At 45.5% G+C, this 19,824-nt stretch overlaps 1 protein-coding gene across 2 annotated transcripts in view; it reads right to left on the bottom strand.

Moving 5' to 3' along the window:
* Window positions 1–19,824, bottom strand: part of LOC119950798 (inositol polyphosphate-5-phosphatase A) — a 659,385-nt gene that overhangs the window by 63,773 nt on the left and 575,788 nt on the right. For both annotated transcript variants that reach the window (XM_038773583.1, XM_038773584.1), the window contains exon 12: window positions 14,671–14,744. In XM_038773583.1, coding sequence (XP_038629511.1) covers window positions 14,671–14,744 — 74 coding nt within the window. The remainder of the gene's footprint in view (window positions 1–14,670; window positions 14,745–19,824) is intronic.

The raw sequence follows: 19,824 nt of genomic DNA, 5'->3' as shown, positions 1-19,824 counted from the left end.
GCCTGCACTGAGCAAGCACCTGGTGGATGCCCATCAACATAGCTGCCGTCATGGCATCCGTTGCGTTGGCATCGCCCTGTCATGGCAGAGGTTCCCGGCCGCTCAGCCTGTTCCCCCCCGGACCCTGGCACTCCCCCGAAACTGGCATCAAACCAGCGTCAGAGCCGATTCCGGCATCAGAGCCGATTCTCTGGTCGATTGCGTTTCGCGATTTTGCCGTGGACGTTCGGAGAATCCAGCCCCTGATTAGTACAAGTTCTGCTAACATTATAAGAGGCAACCATCTGAATGTAAATCAATTTCCACATTGACATATTTAAACAAAAAGAAAAAAATTATATATATCTAGGATTTATAGACCACACATTCATATGAATTGATTTCAAATGTTTCACTGTGAATTCTTTCACAATTTGCATTTTGTAACATTAACACATTGACCCTTTGAAGATTTGTTTTTAAAACGCCACTGCATTTCGGCAAGATGACTTAAATACAATTAGTCTCTCCAAGTTCAAGCCATTTTTTATCAGTCACAAGTGATTGTAGCTATCGTGCGGTTATTGAGCAGAATCAGGTTTGGATTGGTACAGACATAATCAATCCAATTGATTTATTGTGCCCAATTCTTCTGGACAAAATACCATTTAATTTATTTATCTAGTTTATAAATTTAAGAACATTTTAAGCTAATTCTTGTGAGTTCATTATTTAAATGTACACTTCTGATGGAGAAACAAATGCTACAAGCTTTGCTATTTTATTACTACAAGAATCATGTGCATAATTAGTTTACCCTTGATTCAGTTAGTTCCCATCTATCACAGAAGACAAACATTACCATTCTTTCTTTCAAAAGTTGCATCCCAAGTTGCTTTTTTGACCCATCCTCATAGACCTGCTGGGTTTCTAGGTTGTCTGCTAACTTGCCAAGCTCGACTTCAACGAGTTTCAGTTTACTATTAAACACCAAACGGTGAAGAGACAACTGTATATCATTCCTTGCTCCCTTCGCTGCTGTCTAGACTTGGCAAACACCCTGCTGTAGGAAAGGAGCCATTCATTTAATCACTATGGCTGCAATGACAAGGTATTCCCCGCTGTGCACGTTAGCAGTTTCAAACATAATCAATGCCTAATGGCTTCATAAATATTACAACTGAGACTCTTAACAAATTATCATTTAATTTTATGAACTGTATAAGACCATTTCTTCATTAAATAATGTTTAATGCCAGACCATTTCTTCATTAAGTAATGTTTAATGCCAGTCCTGGCTCCTTCTCCTCGACTAAGATTGCACACAACCACTATACAAATTGCAAAAGCTTTATTGAATAATGGCTTGAAATTAAGATCAGGAAAGCCATGATTAAATGTTCTTTTTAAAATCAAAATAGTTAAACTGGAATCATGATGTTATTTTGGAATAGTCAAATATTCGGATAGACATGTTCTCATGGAAAGAAGTAACAACTTGTACAGCATATTACAGACCCTTACTATTTAACTATATAGTTATAACATACACACCAAGCTACTGTGCACGGGCAGCATGGTAGCACAAGTGGATAGCACTGTGGCTTCACAGCGTCAGGGTCCCAGGTTCGATTCCCTGCTAGGTCACTGTCTGTGCGGAGTCTGCATGTTCTCCCCATGTCTACGTTGGTTTCCTCCATGTGCGCCGGTTTCCTCCCACAGTCCAAAGACGAGGTTAGGTGGATTGGCCATGATAAATTGCCCTTAGTGACCAAAAAGGTTAGGAGGGGTTATTGTGTTAGTGGGATAGGGTGGAAGTGAGGGCTTAAGTGGGTCGGTGCAGACTCGATGGACCGAATGGCCTCCTTCTGCACTGTATCTTCTATTTTATAGTTTTGACGAAGAGCCAAAAGGACTCAAAATATTAACTCTGTTTTCTCTCCTTACAGATGCTGCCGGGTCTGATGAGTTTTTCCATCTCAAAGCTATTTTTACAGTTCTTCCTCACGTTTAAAATGTTGTTAAACTTTACTTGATACAGCCAACTAACTAGATACTTAATAATAACTCAACAATAATCTGCGCCACACAATTTTATTACATCACTAAAACTCCATTCAACAATTAAAGGCTCTTGGCCAGGTAAAGTATGCACAAGGGAGTTTATACATGCTCCTTTTGTGTATGAGTTTACCGTAAGAGGTTTGAAGTAGTCAGTCAGAACACAGCACTTCATCATTTCCATGTCACGCCTCCCTGGCTCCAGGACACCCACTAACATGCGAAAGCCAAATTCAGCACAAATGTGTGTAGTGTTCAGACTTGTCACGGCTGACCTGATGGATGACTTCTTGAGCATAAGCAATATGATTTTACACGTTGTATCCCATTCTTTAATTCTAAACACAAGGCACGAGGACTCAACTTTTACTGGTAAAATTAGACTGCTCTAATGTGCAACGGTCCAAAAATTATATTTTGGGAAAAAAAGACGGTAATCGACGGTCCCAAACCTTGGTCTTCATTTTGTGTATAACATCTTGAAGATTTACAGCTATGTTGGGCAGCAAGTCAACACTCCGTTCTGCAAGGTGGATTGCCTTGAATGTTGTGGAAAATTTTGTAGGCTACATTCATTCATTTTGTGCCAACCAAGAACTAATTCTGGTGAGATCACAAAGGAACCTACATTTTCTCTCACCTAACAAAACATTTCTCGTGGTATAATTTGAGGTTTCGGAATGTGGAAGAATTAATTTGATTAATAAGGGGAATGGGTTATGTAGAGGAGGCAGGCGGATGGGGATGAGAAACATATCAGCCATGATTGAATGGCAGAGCAGACCTGATGGGCCGAATGGCCTAATTTTGCTCCTATGTCTTATGGTCTTATGGAATGAAACGTAGCAAGATAAAGAGATTTCAGAGGGCCGGGATAAAGGTTGTGCCACTGTAATGAACTCCAATTGGCTTTATTGGTTGGCCAATTGGAGTATGAACTCCCTCAATGATAGCTCATTTAGGGGGCCCATATAATCACCTGTGTAGGCTTTGTGAGCCAGTCTTAAGTTGACTGGACTGCTAGCAGCACTGTTTGTAGCTGCTCCTGTAATATCGTTATTGTAAATAAATATTGGTGTGGTGACGGAACTCCTGCCTCCCGTGGATTACTACAGTGGCGACGAGGATGGGATTTGAACCCACGCGTGCAAAGCACAATGGATTAGCAGGTGGGGACGCAGGGAAGTACACAACCTAGACACCCCATCCTCCTCCGAAGGGGAACAATTATATAATATTGCAACGAAGAAAGCAGAACCCATTAAGATTACCCCACGGGTGAACGGGCGGCCGACAATAATGGAAATAGACACGGGTGCGGCGTATCAGTAATGGGAGTGGCAGCATTTAGAAAAATCAAAGATGGACTCCAGCCACTAACCCTAACAAAAACATCGACGAAACTTAAAACCTACACGGGGGAACCCCTGGAAGTTCTAGGCACGACTCATGTACCCGGGGAATATGAGAAACAATTGCTCAGATTACCGGTGACGATAGTAGAGGGCTCCAGGCCGAGCTTAATTGGACGAAACTGGCTGAAAGACCTAAAATTAGATTGGATGAACATTTTCCAGAGTGGAAGCGGGCAGCTGAGTGGAGTACTCCAAAAATACCCGGAGGTCTTCCAGGAAGGTTTGGGGGAAATCATAGGCGCCAAAGCAACTTTGCACGTGGACCCAGAAGCCCTTTCAAAATTTTGTAACGTCAGGCCGGTACCTTTTGCATTAAGGAAGAAAGTAGATGACGAAATAGAAAGGTTACGGCGCGACGGCATTATCAGACCAGTACAATTCTCGGAATGGGCAGCGCCGGTGGTACCAATTTTGAAGCCAGACGGCTCGATACGTCTCTGGAGATTTCAAACAGACAGTAAACAAATACGCACTGCTGGACAAATACCCAATCCCGAAAATAGACGACCTATATGCCAAATTGGCAGGTCGGCCTTTGTTCACGAAACTGGACATGAGCCACGCCTACCTGCAGTTAAGACTGGACAAGGACTCCCAGAAGTTCGCTACGATCAACACCCTGAAGGGCCTTTTTCGTTATACTAGACTACCTTTCGGAGTGTCATCAGCCTGCGCTATATTCCAGCGTACGATGGAAAATATTCTGCAGGGACTACCGCAGGTGGCGATTTATTTGGACGATGTCTTAATCACAGGTAGGACAAACAGGGAAGACTTAAGGAACCTGGAGGAAGTGCTCAGGCATTTCGCAAAGGCAGGCGTATGGCTAAAAAGGGAAAAATGCGTTTTTCTGGCCCCACAAGTGACGTACCTGGGATATAAAGTAGATGAGTCAGGCTTACACCCATTAGAAGACAGAGTAAGGGCAATAAAAGAAGCCCCAGCTCCCACCACGGTCCAGGAGTTACGATCATTTCTAGGGTTGGTAACCTATTATGGAAAATTTATTGAAAATAGGGCATCCATCCTAGAACCCCTCCACCAGCTACTAAAAAAGGGGCAAGAATGGAAATGGTCCGACCGCCAAAACCGAGCATTTAGGGACATTAAGGAACAGCTGTCATCTGAAAATATCCTAGAGCATTATAACCCAAGGAAGGAGTTGGTGGTCACTTGTGATGCATCCCTCTACGGGGTAGGAACCGTCTTAGCCCATAGAGGAAGGAATGGGGAAGAACGGCTAATAGCCTATGCTTCGAGGACCTTGGCGATGGCTGAGAGGAAGTACGCCCAAATCGAGAAGGAAGGACTGCCAGTGATATTCGCAGTAAAAAAATTTCACCAGTATCTGTACCTGTACGGGTGCAAATTCACCATAGTGACGGACCATAAGCCATTATTAGGGTTATTAAAAGAAGACAAGTCAATACCCCTGATTGCATCAGCTAGATTCCAACGCTGGGCGTTGTTACTGGCGGCATATAGATACATTCTGGAGCACAGGCCGGGAACGCGAGTAGCAAATGCAGATACTTTGAGCAGACTTCCCCTCCCGGACACTCCGCCGCAAATACCAAAAGTAGAGGAGACAGTAATGACTCTAAATTTTTTTGACACCCTACCAGTGGACGCACAACATATTCGGTTGTGGACGCAAAAAGACCCAGTTTTAGCCAAGATGAAGCATTTACTGCTAACAGGGGAACTGGAAAGACCAGTGGAGCCCCAGATGCACCCATACTGGAGCAGAAGGGACCAAATAACCGTAGAAGACGGTATCCTATTATGGGGAGACCGGGTAATAGTCCCAGCTCAGGGCCGTCAGGCAATCTTAACCGAGTTACATCACGGACACCCAGGGGTGTCTAAAATGAAGATGCTAGCTCGAAGCTACGTTTGGTGGCCAGGTTTGGACACAGACCTAGCAGCCTTGGTACGTCGGTGCCAGGAGTGCCAACAAGGGCAAAGAGTGCCACCAGCGGCGCCATTGCACCCGTGGGAATGCCCAGGCGGACCGTGGACCCACCTGCATATTGACCACGCCGGCCCTTTCATGGGCTGAATGTTTTTGGTGATAGTGGACGCCCACTCCAAATGGTTGGACGTCCACCGGGTAAACGCAGCAAGCACAGCATCGACAATTGAAAAGCTCTGGGCCTTGTTTGCAACACATGAACTTCTGGAGGTATTGGTGTCGGACAATGGAACGGCATTCACAAGTGGGGAATTTGGAAAATTCCTGAAGGAAAACGGAGTCCGTCACATCAAAACGGCCCCTACCATCCAGCGCCAACGGCCTGGCAGAGAGAGCGGTCCAGACACTTAAAGCGACTTGCCGACTCAAGAAGCAGCCGGCAGCGTCAATGGACACAAAGCTCTCCCGCTGGCTGTTTGATTACAGGACCACACCGCATTCCACAACGGGCATACCGCCAGCTGAACTCTTAATGGGAAGGCGGCTGCGAACGAGGCTGAGTCTCCTTTTCCCAAATTTAACGGGGAAAGTGGAGAAACAACAGGAGGCCCAATGCAGGGGGCATGATAATAGTTGGCACCAGAGACATTTCCAGGTGGGGGCACCGGTTTGGGTCAAGAATTATAGGAATGGACCAATGTTGGTCAAAGGCATGGTAGAGTCCCAAACAGGGCCTATATCCTATGAGGTTTCGATAGGAGGTAAGTTGCTGAAGAAACACCTAGACCAAATAAGGGCAGCGGAACCACACCTGGAAGCAGGCAAAGCAGGACCACCTCAAGCTGGGATAGCCCAGACGGAAAGGATACCCACACCCCAGCCCCGAGCAATTTCTCCAGACCCCGTCATCCAGTCGTCAGAGTCGGAGATGGACACGTTCGACGAGGCCGCCGCGACACCTCTCCCCAAGGAGAAGGAAGAACAACTTCCAAGGAGGTCGTCAAGGAAAAGACGGGCACCTATAAGGTACACCCCGCCCACTTCGAAGAACGACCCGGCGGACGACACAGAGGTGACAGACCCAGGCCTGAGGAGCAGGAAGAAGCTCAGAGGAATGCCAGCTTGCAGGAATTCCTCGGACCTTTTGGGAGGGGGGGTGTAATGAACTCCAATTGGCTTTATTGGTTGGCCAATTGGAGTATGAGCTCCCTCAATGATAGCTCATTGAGGGGGCCCTTATAAGCACCTGTGTAGGCTTTGTGAGCCAGTTTTAAGTTGACTGGACTGCTAGCAGCACTGTTTGTAGCTGCTCCTGTAATATCGTTATTGTAAATAAATATTGGTGTGGTGACAGAACTCCTGCCTCCCGTGGATTACTACAGCCACCATCATTAGTGGAGTGGAAATGCGGCAATCTGCACAATAGACAGAGTTAGAAAAGCAATGCGTGCATAGTTAGGCTAAAGAAGATTGCAAGACCATGGAAGAGTTTGAAAACAAGAATGAGGATTACAAAGGCAATTCAGTAAGGGAGAGGAAATTATTAGACCTTGGTGAAGACAGGGGATTAATTGAATGGAGATGTGATTGACATAAGACATGGGCCACCAGATGGCTGTAGGTGGAATTGGTGTTTGTGTAGCATTGAAGTGGGCTTCAGTCGCTGAAGAGGTGAGGTAAGGATCAAAATTGTTGATGGCTCAGAGGTGGAGATAAGTGGCCTAACTGATGAAAATGGGTTCAAAGTCCAGCTCAGGTTCGATAGGATAGAGTGGGCCTACTCAAATTAATCCTACACACCTCTGAAACTCCAAAAACAAGGCCCAAGAAATATGAATGAATGTTCAAACAAATGCAGATTCCAGCTATTGCAAAGCATTACTGAACACCAAGTTTGATTAAAATAGAAATGTTTTTTGTGTTGCACCAATTCCAACACTGCTGTCGAACTGGAGAATAAATCGGCAGTTCGAAAGGCGCATTAGGCTTTACAAGTGATATGGGTTTTCACAGAAAAATGCAACCGATAAAGCCATTTCTATAAACTTGAATATCGGAGGTGATTTGGCTGACTGTCCTTTAACACTTTAACCGCTAAAGATCCAAGAATAATTGATTATTAACTAATATTCATTACAAGCCCAGATTCCCACAGCTGCTGTGACTGTACTTCTTCACATATACTTGACAAAGACTCCATTCTCTCAGTTGCTTCGACTCCATTGCATCTGTTCCAGTGATGCATCCTGCCACGCCAGCATTTCTGAGATGTCCTTTTTCCTCACCCAAGGATTCTCCCCAACTGTAGTTGATGCCTTCAGCAGTATGCACCACATTTCCCGCACTTCTGCTCTCACCCCTTCTTCTCCCTCCCAAAACCACAATAAGGTTAGCAACAGGAAACAAAGGGTAATGGAAAGTTGTTTCATGTGGTGTTCCACAGGGCTCAGTGTTGGGACTCTTACTGTTTATGTTCTATATTAACGGTTTGGACGTAAACTTTGGGGGCACGATTGGCAAATTTGCAGATGACACAAAGATTGACCGAGTTGTGGACAGTGTGGAGGATAGCTTTAATCTCCGAAATTATACAGATGGGTTGATGGAGTGGACGATAAAGTGGCAGATGGAATTTAACTGAGAGAAGTGTGAGGTTATGCCTTTAAGGAAGTCAAACAGTTGTAGGAAGTACACAATAAATGGGAATATATTAAGAGGGGTAGATGAAGTGAGAGATCTTGGTGTACAAGTATACAGGTCCCCACAGGCAGCAGTTCAAGTACACAAGGTTACACAAGGTTGTAAAGAAAGCATATTGAATGCTCTCCTTCATTGGCAGAGGTATAGAATATAAAAGTAAGGATATAATGTTGGAATTGTATAAAACACTGTGAGGCCACAACTGGAGTATTGTGTGCAGTCCTGGTCACCAAATTACAGGAAGGACATTATTGCTCTGGGGAGAGTGCAGAGGAGGTTTACAAGAATATTGCCAGGGCTAGAAAAGTGTAGTTTCGAGGAGAGATTGGAGTTATTTTTCTTGGAACAAAGAAGGCTGAAGGGTGACTTAATTAGGGTGGACAAAATTATGACGGGAAGAGATGTGGTGGACAGAATAAAATTGTTTTCCTTGGTGGAGAATTCTAGAACCGGGGACAAAGATAAGTGGCAGAAGGTGTAGAGGGGACATGTGAAATACCTTTTTTATACAGAGGTTAGTGGGAGTCTGGAATTCGCTGCCCGAGTTGGTAATGGGCACAGAGTCCCTAAACTCTTTTAAACAGTACCTGGTTCTGCACCTTAAGTACGCAGAACAGGAGAGGCCAGTCACAGGCAGACATGTCCTGGGTGGAGATGGACATTGCTATTGCGCTCCAGAGCTTGTCCCATTCACAAAGGGTCATGGCTGAGGGTGTCAAGAGCATTGGTCAGGCTCTGACTGATCTTAGCCAGTCACAGAGGGGCATTGCTTGCTGTAGCTTGAAATCCATGTCTCTAAGGGTGGAGGGGGAAGAGACAGAGAACGGTAGCAGGATGAGGAGTCCCTTGACCATCCAATGCCACCAGGTTGCAAAGTCACCCAGAGGAGTACTGCTGTGCAATCCTCACCATGTGTCCAGACACTCCCCTCTCACTCACTTCCTTCATGGTGATGTAGTCTGCACTACACCCCTGTCCTCATCAGTGGCTGGCATCCGGGTTGTTGGGAAGTATGTTTCCCGAGTTGTTTATTTGCTGTAACTTATTTTTATATATGTTTGTAATAAAATACATTTTAAAAAATCAAAAGAAATCAATGGCTGCTACCCAGCCTGTGATGTGGGGAGCCTCTATCCTCACCAGCTGTCCCTGTCAACAGGAGTACCGGTGTTAGCAATTGGCTCTGTGGCCCCTGTTCTGTTTATCCCAGTGCAGTCTAATGTGGGTCTCCTCACTGGGTGAGCCTTGTGCTCTCTTGCCAGAAAGGTGGCAATTGGTTGTATGGTGGAGATGTTCATGCTGTGCAGGTATGTGGCTCTAAGCTAAGAGACTGGTGTGCGGGAAGATCCGACAGATGGCGATGAGTGAGGGATGTTTGTGTTTGCTGGGACCTTAGCTGCAGTGTGATATGGAGCCTGGGTTCTAAACACATGTTGTGACAGGGAGCTGGTCACGATTCCTGGCCGAGGAGAAGATGGATGGGATCAGGAGTTTGGTGGACAGACAGGGCTTGCAGACATCTTGTGATCCTCAGGGATGGGCTAGTTGAGAGTGTTACTGGCAAGGCTATTACTCTTAGAGGGGCGATGTGCCAGGAAGGGTTCTTGCAATACTGGTTAATGTGTCCTTTGTTTAAGTTGACCTCTGCTAATCTCCAGTTTCCTCTGATGTGGGGCTGCACGTCTGAGGAGTGCCAGCACCTGGTGGGCTGGTGACTGAGCTTGGTCACATCCAAGCCCTTGATGACACTGCTATGATATAAGGGTTTGCAGATAGGTGGGTTGCCACATGCCCTCACAGCATTTGCGAGGCTCTGTGACCAGTCAGCAGTCTCAACAGCCAGGAGCCTGTAATTGCAGGTTGGTTATGGGTCCAAATGAATTCATGCTGCAATGGGGGTCTCAGCCAGGGAACCCCAATCCCGAGGAGGACACCAAATCCTTGCACTTGCCACCCAGTCATTCCCCGCTACTCCCTGGAGGTCCAGGCGTACAGCCCCCAGCAAACCTGAAAAGTTTCAATGGTTTGCTTACCTTCCTTGCTCCCCCTCAACAGTCATGGCGCCCGTGCCCCGTTAAAGAGCATTAGTGAACCAGGTGGGTTTTTACAACAATCGACAATGGTTTCATGGTCATCATTAGACATTTAATTGAATTCAAATTTCGCCATCTGACATGGTGGAATTCAAACCCGAGTCTCCAGAGTATGACTCTGGGTCTCTGGATTACTCATCCAGCAAAACTACCACTGCGTCACTGCCACCCCCATATTGGCAATAGTCTTCGGCATTTCAGAGGAACCAGGATGAGCAGGACTGCATGTCCCAGCTTCACATCCAGTAAAGTGTTTCTCAACATATTTTTCCAACTTTGGTGGGCAGGGCAGACACAGCATGCACAAAGCATCCACTATATTGACAGAATGGGTTCCAATTTATGCCTTACGAAGATAGAACATTGGCCTATTTCTTGGCCCATGTGTTCAATGCCCACTCTAGGGACTTGAACAGATATAATTTTGCCAGGACATTCAGTGCAGAATAAAGGTCGAGCTGCACTGTCAGAAGTCTCACGATGTGATGTTAAACTGTGAACCAATATGCTCTCGCAGGTTGACGGTAACAAGTCTACAGTCCTGGGACGACACGGTGGAATAGTTCTTAGCACTGCTGCCTCACAGGGACCTGGGTTTGATTCTGACTTCGGGTAACTGTGTGGAGTTTGCACTTCCTCCTTGTGTCTGTGTGGGTTTCCTCCGGGTGCTCCGGTTTCCTCCCACAATCCAAAGATGTGCATTTTAGGTGGATTGGCCATGATAAATTGCCCCTTAGTGTCCAAAGGTTGGGTAGGGATACAGGGCTAGAGCAGGGATTGGGCTTTGGTAGGGTGCTCTTCCAAAGGGCCGACAGTGACTCAATGAGCCGAATGGCCTCCTTCTGCACTGTAGGGATTCTATGATTCTATAACTATCTAAAGAGGAGCAATGGAGTTCTCCTAATCTTCTGTACGACACTTATGCCTCAGTTAATACGCAATATATATATATTTTTTCTTATTTTAAAAATAAATTTAGAGTACCCAATTGTTTTTTTTCCAATTAATGGCCAATTTAGCGTGACCAATTTCCCTAGCCTACACATCGTTTTGGGTTGTGGGGGTGAGACCCACCCAGACATGGGGAGAATGTACAAACTCCACACGGGCAGTGTTCCGGGGCCGGGATCCAACCCGGGCCCTCGGCGCCGTGAGGCAGGACTGCTAACAACTGCCCACTTAATATAGAACATATAAAGTGAATGTCATTTCCTGTTCTTGTTACGTTGTGACAGTGACTATATTCAAAAATAGTTAACTGATGGTAGAACACTTTAGGGTGCCTTGTAAACGTAAAGGAACGATGACAATGGAAGTTCTTTCCTTTCTTTGCAGAACTAGGACTCCAAGATTGTGAAGAAGAAAGAGAATAGTTTTATATTCTTGCAATAATTTTTTATGATTGAAGGTAATGTAACAAAATGACATTTCATCTGACACATTTCATATGCATAGCACTTTGGGATTCTCGGCACAGAGAGCCAACAAAAGATTCTCGAATAGGAAACAGCATATGATTATGTCATGCTTGAAACAGAGCTAATTAGTTAAAAATATACTTAATCAGGTCAGATAGAAGTTACTGAATAACAACCATGCCCATAAATTTTGCTTAAACCCTGACAAAAAGCAGAGGGGGTGTACAGTGCAGTGTCTACAAAGTACGATTAACTTGCACCCTTGATTGCAATGTAGGCAAGGTGTCAAGTTCATACGCGCATTTCCATGAATTTTGTATGTAGCCAGCTCTCCCCACTGATTTCACTAGCTGCATTCATTAGTAGGAGACCAAATATCACTGTTGCTTGGCACTATTTAAAGCTAGACTGCAGCTCTTTAAGGAGATGTGCACTCACTGCTGGTGGTGCTGAGATCACTTTGAATATCATGCTATAGAAGAATCAAGAATGACTGACCATGCAACAGCGTAGACTCCAATGCTTTCAGGTGCTGCACAGTAGATGTTAGCGGAAGAAGTAGAAAGAAAGGAAAATGACCTAACTCATAGGAAGAAGTGTTCCTCTGGATTCATGCTCAGAAAGCAGTGATGGGTAATAGCAGACGAGGTTAACGCAAGGGGCTTAGCCCCAAGGACCTGGATTTAGCACAGGAAGAGGTTTAATGATCTCAAAAACAGTTTTCAAGGTCAATGAATGCATCTTCAAATGCCGTATTCGATGAACTGCACTATTGGTCTTAACCACTGCTCAATTCATTACACCCTAATAAATATCTTCTGTAATCCCTCAAACAGGATTGATACCTAACATTCATATGCTTCACTTCATCCTCACATATTTAGCACTCTGGCAAGCCTCGCACCCTCTTCTCACAGCTTGCACCTGTGCTAATCCTTCCCCCTAGCCCTGACAATTTCATCAGTCAAACAGAATGCATGACACTCACTGACACTGGAGAAGGTGGTGCATGACCAGCGGCAGTGGGACATTAATGGAAATGGATGAGACGCCCATGCATGTTTCAACTTTTATGGAGGAGACAGTGCTGGCCATTATGGAAAGGGACAGTGCTGAAGCCAGGGTCACCAATGGGGTTCAAGCAACGGAGGTTGAGCATATCTTCATACTTGATCCACCTTCTTACTTCCAGTTGTGGTGCACTTCTTCCAACTAACCACAGGAGAATCAGGGACAGGTTACAGTAGCTTATCCGTGAGAAACCTCTAAAGCAACACTCTCTCCCCTCCAATACAACTCTCAGCTCTAATACAGCTCTGACAGGGACAACATTCTAATACGACTCTCTCCACCAAGTCACAAATACAGACTGCTTATACAGTTAGTCAGTACACAGAACATTGTTTAATTTCAATCTTGTATTATTAAAGCTTTCAATTAAAGCTTGGCTGTTATCTCCTAGTTGGAGACTATCTCTTCTTCTGACAAGTAAACATTCTTGCTGGTGAGTTTTATTGAACTTGACGTAGAGCACTTGACTCGCATGTGCTCTTTACTCTAAATCAGCGGTAATAGATCTACCTCTCCTACCACATCTATCCATTGGCTCTTACACTTTCCTTTCATCTAATCTCTTCTGATATCAAGCTGTAGATGGTGTAAGCATGCATCTCTCCATTTTTCCACTCATTCCACAACTCTACCCCTTGTCCTTTTTTAATTTCAGACTTTGGAGCCCAATCTTTTGCCTTTCTGACCACAAAACAGAGGGCAAATTTTTAAAGAAAATACTGAGTGTCTCTCATATTCCTTCCTTTAAATCAGACTTGTGGGGAAGGCTCATGTATGCGAGGTGGAAATAAGCAAGCTATTTAGCCTGGACAACATCTGTAGAGAAAACATCTGTAAAGGTCTTAGGCAAGGTTCGCGATTAGCGAAGCCTTTCCCCACAATTGTGCAATGAACTGAAGGTCACTGATTTGGGGCCAATGGTACCATTAAAAATGTTTGAATTGCTACTATTCAGAAGGAGAATTATTTTCAGGGGAAGTTCAGGAAGGAAACCAGTGCTCCTGATATAGGGGATCAATAGGTGGTGTTAGAATGTAGTACAAAATCAGGCATAGGCTCAATAGATTGGGCTGGATAGGATTTATGGTCTTTCTATATATTCTTATCTTTTTAATGCAGTTTTCAATTTTAATGCAATTTTACTACTAAAGCTGTATCCTTAAAAAATTAGTAACAAAATCACTTGGTTAGGCAATCACCATGCCAGCAATCCCATAGCTAACATAGCAAACTGTCTTACAAACAAAGATCCCAATCTACTGCTTTGGATAATAATCAAGCACAAGAGCAAAGTTTGACTGGCTTCTGAAATTCTACATGAACTGGATAGGCACTTTAAATTCGCTTTGTGGAAATTGGTGATATATTCTGAATGGTGCTTATGCACTTTAAATTTGTTTTACTGGTTAAATGCAATGATCTGTTTGTCTGATGTGTAAGCTCTTCAGAGGTGTGTCAAGATAATAGACTGACAAAGAAAATCAGCTACTTTATGATGTACAATATACAATAGGCTTGAAAATATTGGATCACATGGCAGAACTTGCAGGTTATTTTCAACTTGGGATGGGAGGAAAACCTCATTTCCTGAAACATACCCCAATGTAGTGCTAATCTTTAAAGGTAATAGCTACTGAAATACATTCCAAGAGATATTTTGCGAGATCCCATAACACGAGGAGAAGGTAAACATTCAGTGTCAATAGTGCGCAGGGTTTTCAATGGTATGAGCAGTCAAAGGTCAAGTCATAACCTGAATGAAAATTAGAGTCCTTTTTCCCCCATTTACTGAAAGCGGCAGAGGCCCTGTTAATCATCGCTGATCCAACAAATCTTTTGCAAAGGATGCTGATAACTGCAGTCTCACCTCACACCACTGTACTGGGATAAGTGAAAAGAAAACAAAACACTTTAAATTGTGAAATTTCCCCCCAAAAAATATAGTACCGAGATACAATGTTTGGCTTTGTTTTCAGCTAAGTTTTTGCAGTAAGACAATGAAAATATAAATTTTGTACCTTGGTGGAAACGATATCTCTTGTTCACCCAACTTGTCTTTAAATACGGACAGCTCCCTATCAAATTCTAAAAGCTGAAAAGAAATTGATAACAAAAAGGTTATCATTATAATTATCGCATTTCATTGATCTACTGACCAGCCTTGTGTGAACACTTTTTCTTCTCAGGATGTATCTTCCCTATCGTGTGTTACTGTCCCGGACCAGACCGCCAATTTATATTCGAAAGCCGGATGAGAAACCCCAACAACTTTTTAAATTTGTAAACTGTTTGGAAAGAATACTTCACCTCCAGGAGTGATTCCACTGACAAATCAGGATTTTTGTATTGAGACAAACTTTATTATTAACACAGGATTCACCCCATTAACATCCAAGGAAGAAATAGCTTTTCAATTAATAGTTAAATAGTTCTTTAAAAAATAAAGAAAGATCTTCGAGATTACTTTTCCAACTACTTCTAAAATTTCAATTACGCAAAATCCACATATAGGCCAAATGCCACTTATTAATAAAGTTAACACTTGGTGCCTTACAGATTTATTCACGCAGTCCTGAGAGAGAAGCTTTTAGAAGCCAATGTGAGAAACAATCTGTTTCCTCAGGATCCAGAGCAGAACTCTAAAAATGAAACTAAAAACAGACACAGAGCAGGGCTGAAAAATAAAACTACAAGCAGACTCACCCCCCCCCCCCCCCCCCCCGCCCCCCCCCCCCCCCCGCCCCCCAACCATGTGCGATATCACAGCCGGCCGAGCTGTTAACCCCATAGTCACAGCTTTAGCAGACAAAGGGCTAGATTAGTCCGCCTCGCCCGCCGCAAGGTCGCCACGGGCGAGACACGGGCAATGGAAAAGTCCACTGACCTTGGACGGGATTCTCCGGCCGCCAGGCAGGCGCGACCGGAGAAACCCGCTCATATAATCTGGATACCCTAACCTAAGTCCTTTTAATCATATTACTATTATTTTTTAAAATATTTTTATTCGCCTCCTTTTTCTCCCAAATTTACACCCACCAACAATAAACAATAATCAGCAACAAATATGTCAATCCCCATAACAATAACAACGATCCCATCCTCCCACCAAACCCCAAACATCAGCCCGCATGTTTACATAAACAAATGACAAAAAAGAATCAGGGATCACCCATAGTCACCCTTAATACACACAGCCCCCTCCCCCAACCCTCTCACCGCCTCCCCCCCCAACTAATGTTTGATGTTACCCAGTTCTTGAAAGTACAGAATGAATAATGCCCATGAATTGTAGAACCCCTCCGTCCTTCCTCTCAGTTCAAACTTAACCTTCTCAAGAGTCAGGAATTCCAACAGGTCCCCCCGCCATGCCAGGACAGGGGGTGGAGAGGCTGCTCTCCATCCCAACAGGATCCGCCTATGGGCGATCAACGAGGTAAAAGCTACGATATCTGCCTCCGCACCCGTTTCCAACCCCGGCTGGTCCAACACCCTGAATATGGCCTCCCGGGGACCCGGGTCCAGTTTCACGTGCACCACCTTGGAAATTACCCTAAAAACCTCCTTCCAGTAGTCCTCTAGCTTTGGACAGGACCAAAACATATGAACGTGATTAGCGCCCCCCCCCCCCCCCCCCCCCCTCCCCCGCAACGCTCACATACATCTTCTACTCCTTCAAAGAATCGGCTTATCCTCGCCCTCGTGAGATGTGCTCTGTATACCACCTTCAGCTGTATCAGCCCCAACCACACACATGAGGTGGAGGCATTTACTCTCCGGAGCACCTCACACCAGACTCTCTCCTGTATAACCTCTCCCAACTCTTCCCCACAACTTTGCTTTGATCCCTTCCAGTGGTGCTTTATCCTCTTCCAGAATAGCTCCGTACACGGCTGACACTACCCACTCCTCCAGACCCCCGTCGTCAGCACCTCCTCCAGCAATGTGGAGGCCAGTTCCTCCGGGAAGCTTTGTAACTCCTTTCAGGCAAAATCTCGAACCTGCATGCATCTAAACATTTCTCCCTGCTCCAGCCCATACTTCACTTCCAGCTCCTTCAATCCTGCAAACTGACCCTTGAGAAACAAATATTTTAGCGTCTTAATCCCCTTCCCTTCCCATTTCCGAAAATTTCCATCCCACCTCCCTGGCTCAAATCTGTGGTTCCCCTGAATCGGCATTTCCCTTGACCCTGCCCCCAACCCGAAGTGTTGGCGAAACTGCCTCCAAATTCTCAATGAAACTATTATTACCAGACTCCCTGAGTATTTCCCCGGGGCTATCGGGAGCGGTGTTGTTGCTAGTCCTTTCAATCCCGACCCCCTGCACAAACTCTCCTCCATTCTGACCCACTGGGAATCAACCCCTCTGGCCAGCTCCGCACCTTCTCCACATTCGCCGCCCAGTAGTAGTACATCAGGTTCGGGAGACCCAAACCCCCTGCCTGCCTTCCCCTCTGTAGCAGCACCTTCCTCACTCTGGCCACCTTCCCTCCCCATATGAACGATGTAATCCTTCCCTCAATCTCCCTGAAAAAAGCCTTTGGCAAGAAAATCGGTAGGCATTGAAAAATAAACAGAAATCGTGGCAACACATTCATTTTAACCGCCTGTACCTGACCCGCCAGTGACAGAGGGAGACCATCCCACCGTGCCAGATCGGCCTCCTATTACTATTATTACATATAATAATACAATATATGGAAACATTTCCGACATTTGTCACTTGTTTTGCCAGAAAATCTTTGCTTCTGGCAACATAGATCACCCAGTAAGTGTTCGCAGGCTTTTGGAATAAAGAGGACTCCACAGCAAACTCCAATCCCATCTCCTTCTAATATCCTTATAAAAGGTAAAGCAATCAGGAAGAACTCTGTCTAATTTCCCCTTTGGCAACCAACAAATACAGAGAGCAACTGTGGTGGGTCAATTATATTGTTGGCTGGAACCATCTAACAGTTCAGACAAGGATCAAACCTGAGACCTCCTGATGTCTCTGATTCCTCACTGAACAAGCCATTGAGCCAGTTGAGGAATTTATTAGGTAATACTTTGTTGGCAATTCAACACAATTGAAAAGAAACCTTGGGCTGAATTCTCTGCGGGCGGGATTCTCCGTTTTATTTTATAAATTTAGAGGACCCAATTCATTTTTTCCAATTAAGGGGTAATTTAGTGTGGCCAATCCATCTACCCTGCACATCTTAGTGTTGTGCTGGCCAAGCCCACGCAAACACGGGGAGAATGTGCAAACTCTACACGGACAGTGACCCAGAGCCGGGATCGAACCTGGGACCTCAGCGCCGTGAGACAACAGTGCTAACCACTGTGCCACCGTGATGCCCTAGGGATTCTCCGGTTTGCCGGCAGTCCGGAGGTTTCCCGACGGTGTGGGGCTGCCCCACAATGGGAAACCCCATTGACCAGCCAGCAAAACAGAGAAACCCGCCTCTTTTCTTTCCAAATTTTTATTTATAGAGGAACAGTAGGCCATTCATCCCATTGAGCCTGCTCCGCCCTTCAATATGATCCTGGCTGACCAGACATTTCAATGCCTTTTATACCTACTATCCCCACAGCTCTTCACATTATTGTTAATCACAAGTCTATCTCTGCCTTAAACATACCCCATGATTGAACTTCCACAGCCCTCTGGGATAGAGAATTCCAACGATTCACAGCCCTTTGTGAAAATAAATTTCTCCTCATTCCCCTTATTTTGAAATTGGGCTTCTTAGTTCTGGATTCCCCAACATAGTAAACATCTTGACCGGGATTCTCCGCTATTCGGCGGGGTGGGCCGTACCGGCGCCGAGGAGTGGCGTGAACCACTCCGGCGTCGGGCTCCCCAGAAGGTGCGGAATCCTCCACACCTTCAGGGCCGGGGTTGGTGCCGCGCCAGCTTCGGCGCCGCGCCAACTGGTGCCAAAGGGCCTCTGCCGGCCGGCGCGAGTTGGCACATGCACAGGAGCGGCAGCGTGTTCTGGCGTGATCCCAGCGCATGCGCAGGGGGATCTTCTCCATGCCGGTTTTGGCGGACCGTTACAGCGGCTGGCGCGGAGTGAAAAGTGTCCCTACGGCACAGGCCCGTCCACAAATCGATCGCAGGCCCGGCCACCGTGCCCCCCCCCCCCCCCCCCCCGGGCCAGATTTCCCCACCCCCCCCGCCTCCCTGAGGATTCCTCAGGCCACCGGCAGAGCCAGGTCCCGCTGGTAAGGACCTTATTTGGTTTGCCGGGACGGCCACCGCCCCCACCGAAAAACCAGCGCCGGAGAATACGGCGTTGGGGCGGGATTCATGCCACCCCCCTCCTCCCCCCCTCCGGGGGTTCTCCGGCCCGCAGGGGGGTCGGAGAATCCCGCCCCATATCTGCACCTAGCCTATCTATTCCTTTCAGTATTTTATAGGGTTCAATAAGATCACCTCTTATTCTTCGAAACTTTAGAGAATGCATGATCGGTTTGCCTAATCAAGAATACAGGCTCGATTTGTCCAATCTCTCTTCATAAGACAGTCCCATCACCCCCGCAACAAGTCCAGTGAACCTCCACTGCATCCTCTTTGGCTACAATCTCCTTTCTGAGGTAAGGAGACCATTGCTTCTTTTCACTATTCTCCCACTTTCTTTTGTAATCTTGCCTTGCCTAACTGGAAGTTGCACACTCAGTGTTGTAGATGAGTCGACCCTGTTCCCACCAGTCAGTTCTTCACCAGCGTGAGAGTGGATTCAAAATGGATGCAACAAAAATTAAATCAGGTGACTGAAAAATACCAAACTTCCTAAAATGCAAGGGGTTCTTGTTCATAGTCAGTGTACAGGGGCAGGCAAAAACCTCAGCTTTAAACAGTAAATTAATCCACACCTGCATTTGGCTTTATTCAATTTAAGACCTGGCAGAACACAAAATTCCTGGGGGAGGGGTGGTTCTCATTATAAACCTGAGGGGAATTGGAGGGTAACATTCATTTTGGTTTATGAAGACCTGAACATAATTTTGAGTCTGAAACTATAAATAGGGATGAGGGCATTCAGTTTATATACAGAACATCATTTGTGCATCATTTTCCCATTTAAAGAGTACAAATGTATTTCCTTAACTTTTACTAAAACCGAAGGTTAGATCACAGAGCTATACGTCGGTTTTGAACAAACAGCCATTCAAATTGTTACAAAC

This window comes from Scyliorhinus canicula, chromosome 16 (genome assembly GCF_902713615.1).
Source record: "Scyliorhinus canicula chromosome 16, sScyCan1.1, whole genome shotgun sequence".
In the NCBI taxonomy this organism is placed as follows: Eukaryota; Metazoa; Chordata; class Chondrichthyes; order Carcharhiniformes; family Scyliorhinidae; genus Scyliorhinus; species Scyliorhinus canicula.
The sequence above is the reverse complement of the archived record's forward strand: the minus strand, read 5'-3'. Positions and strand labels throughout refer to the sequence as shown.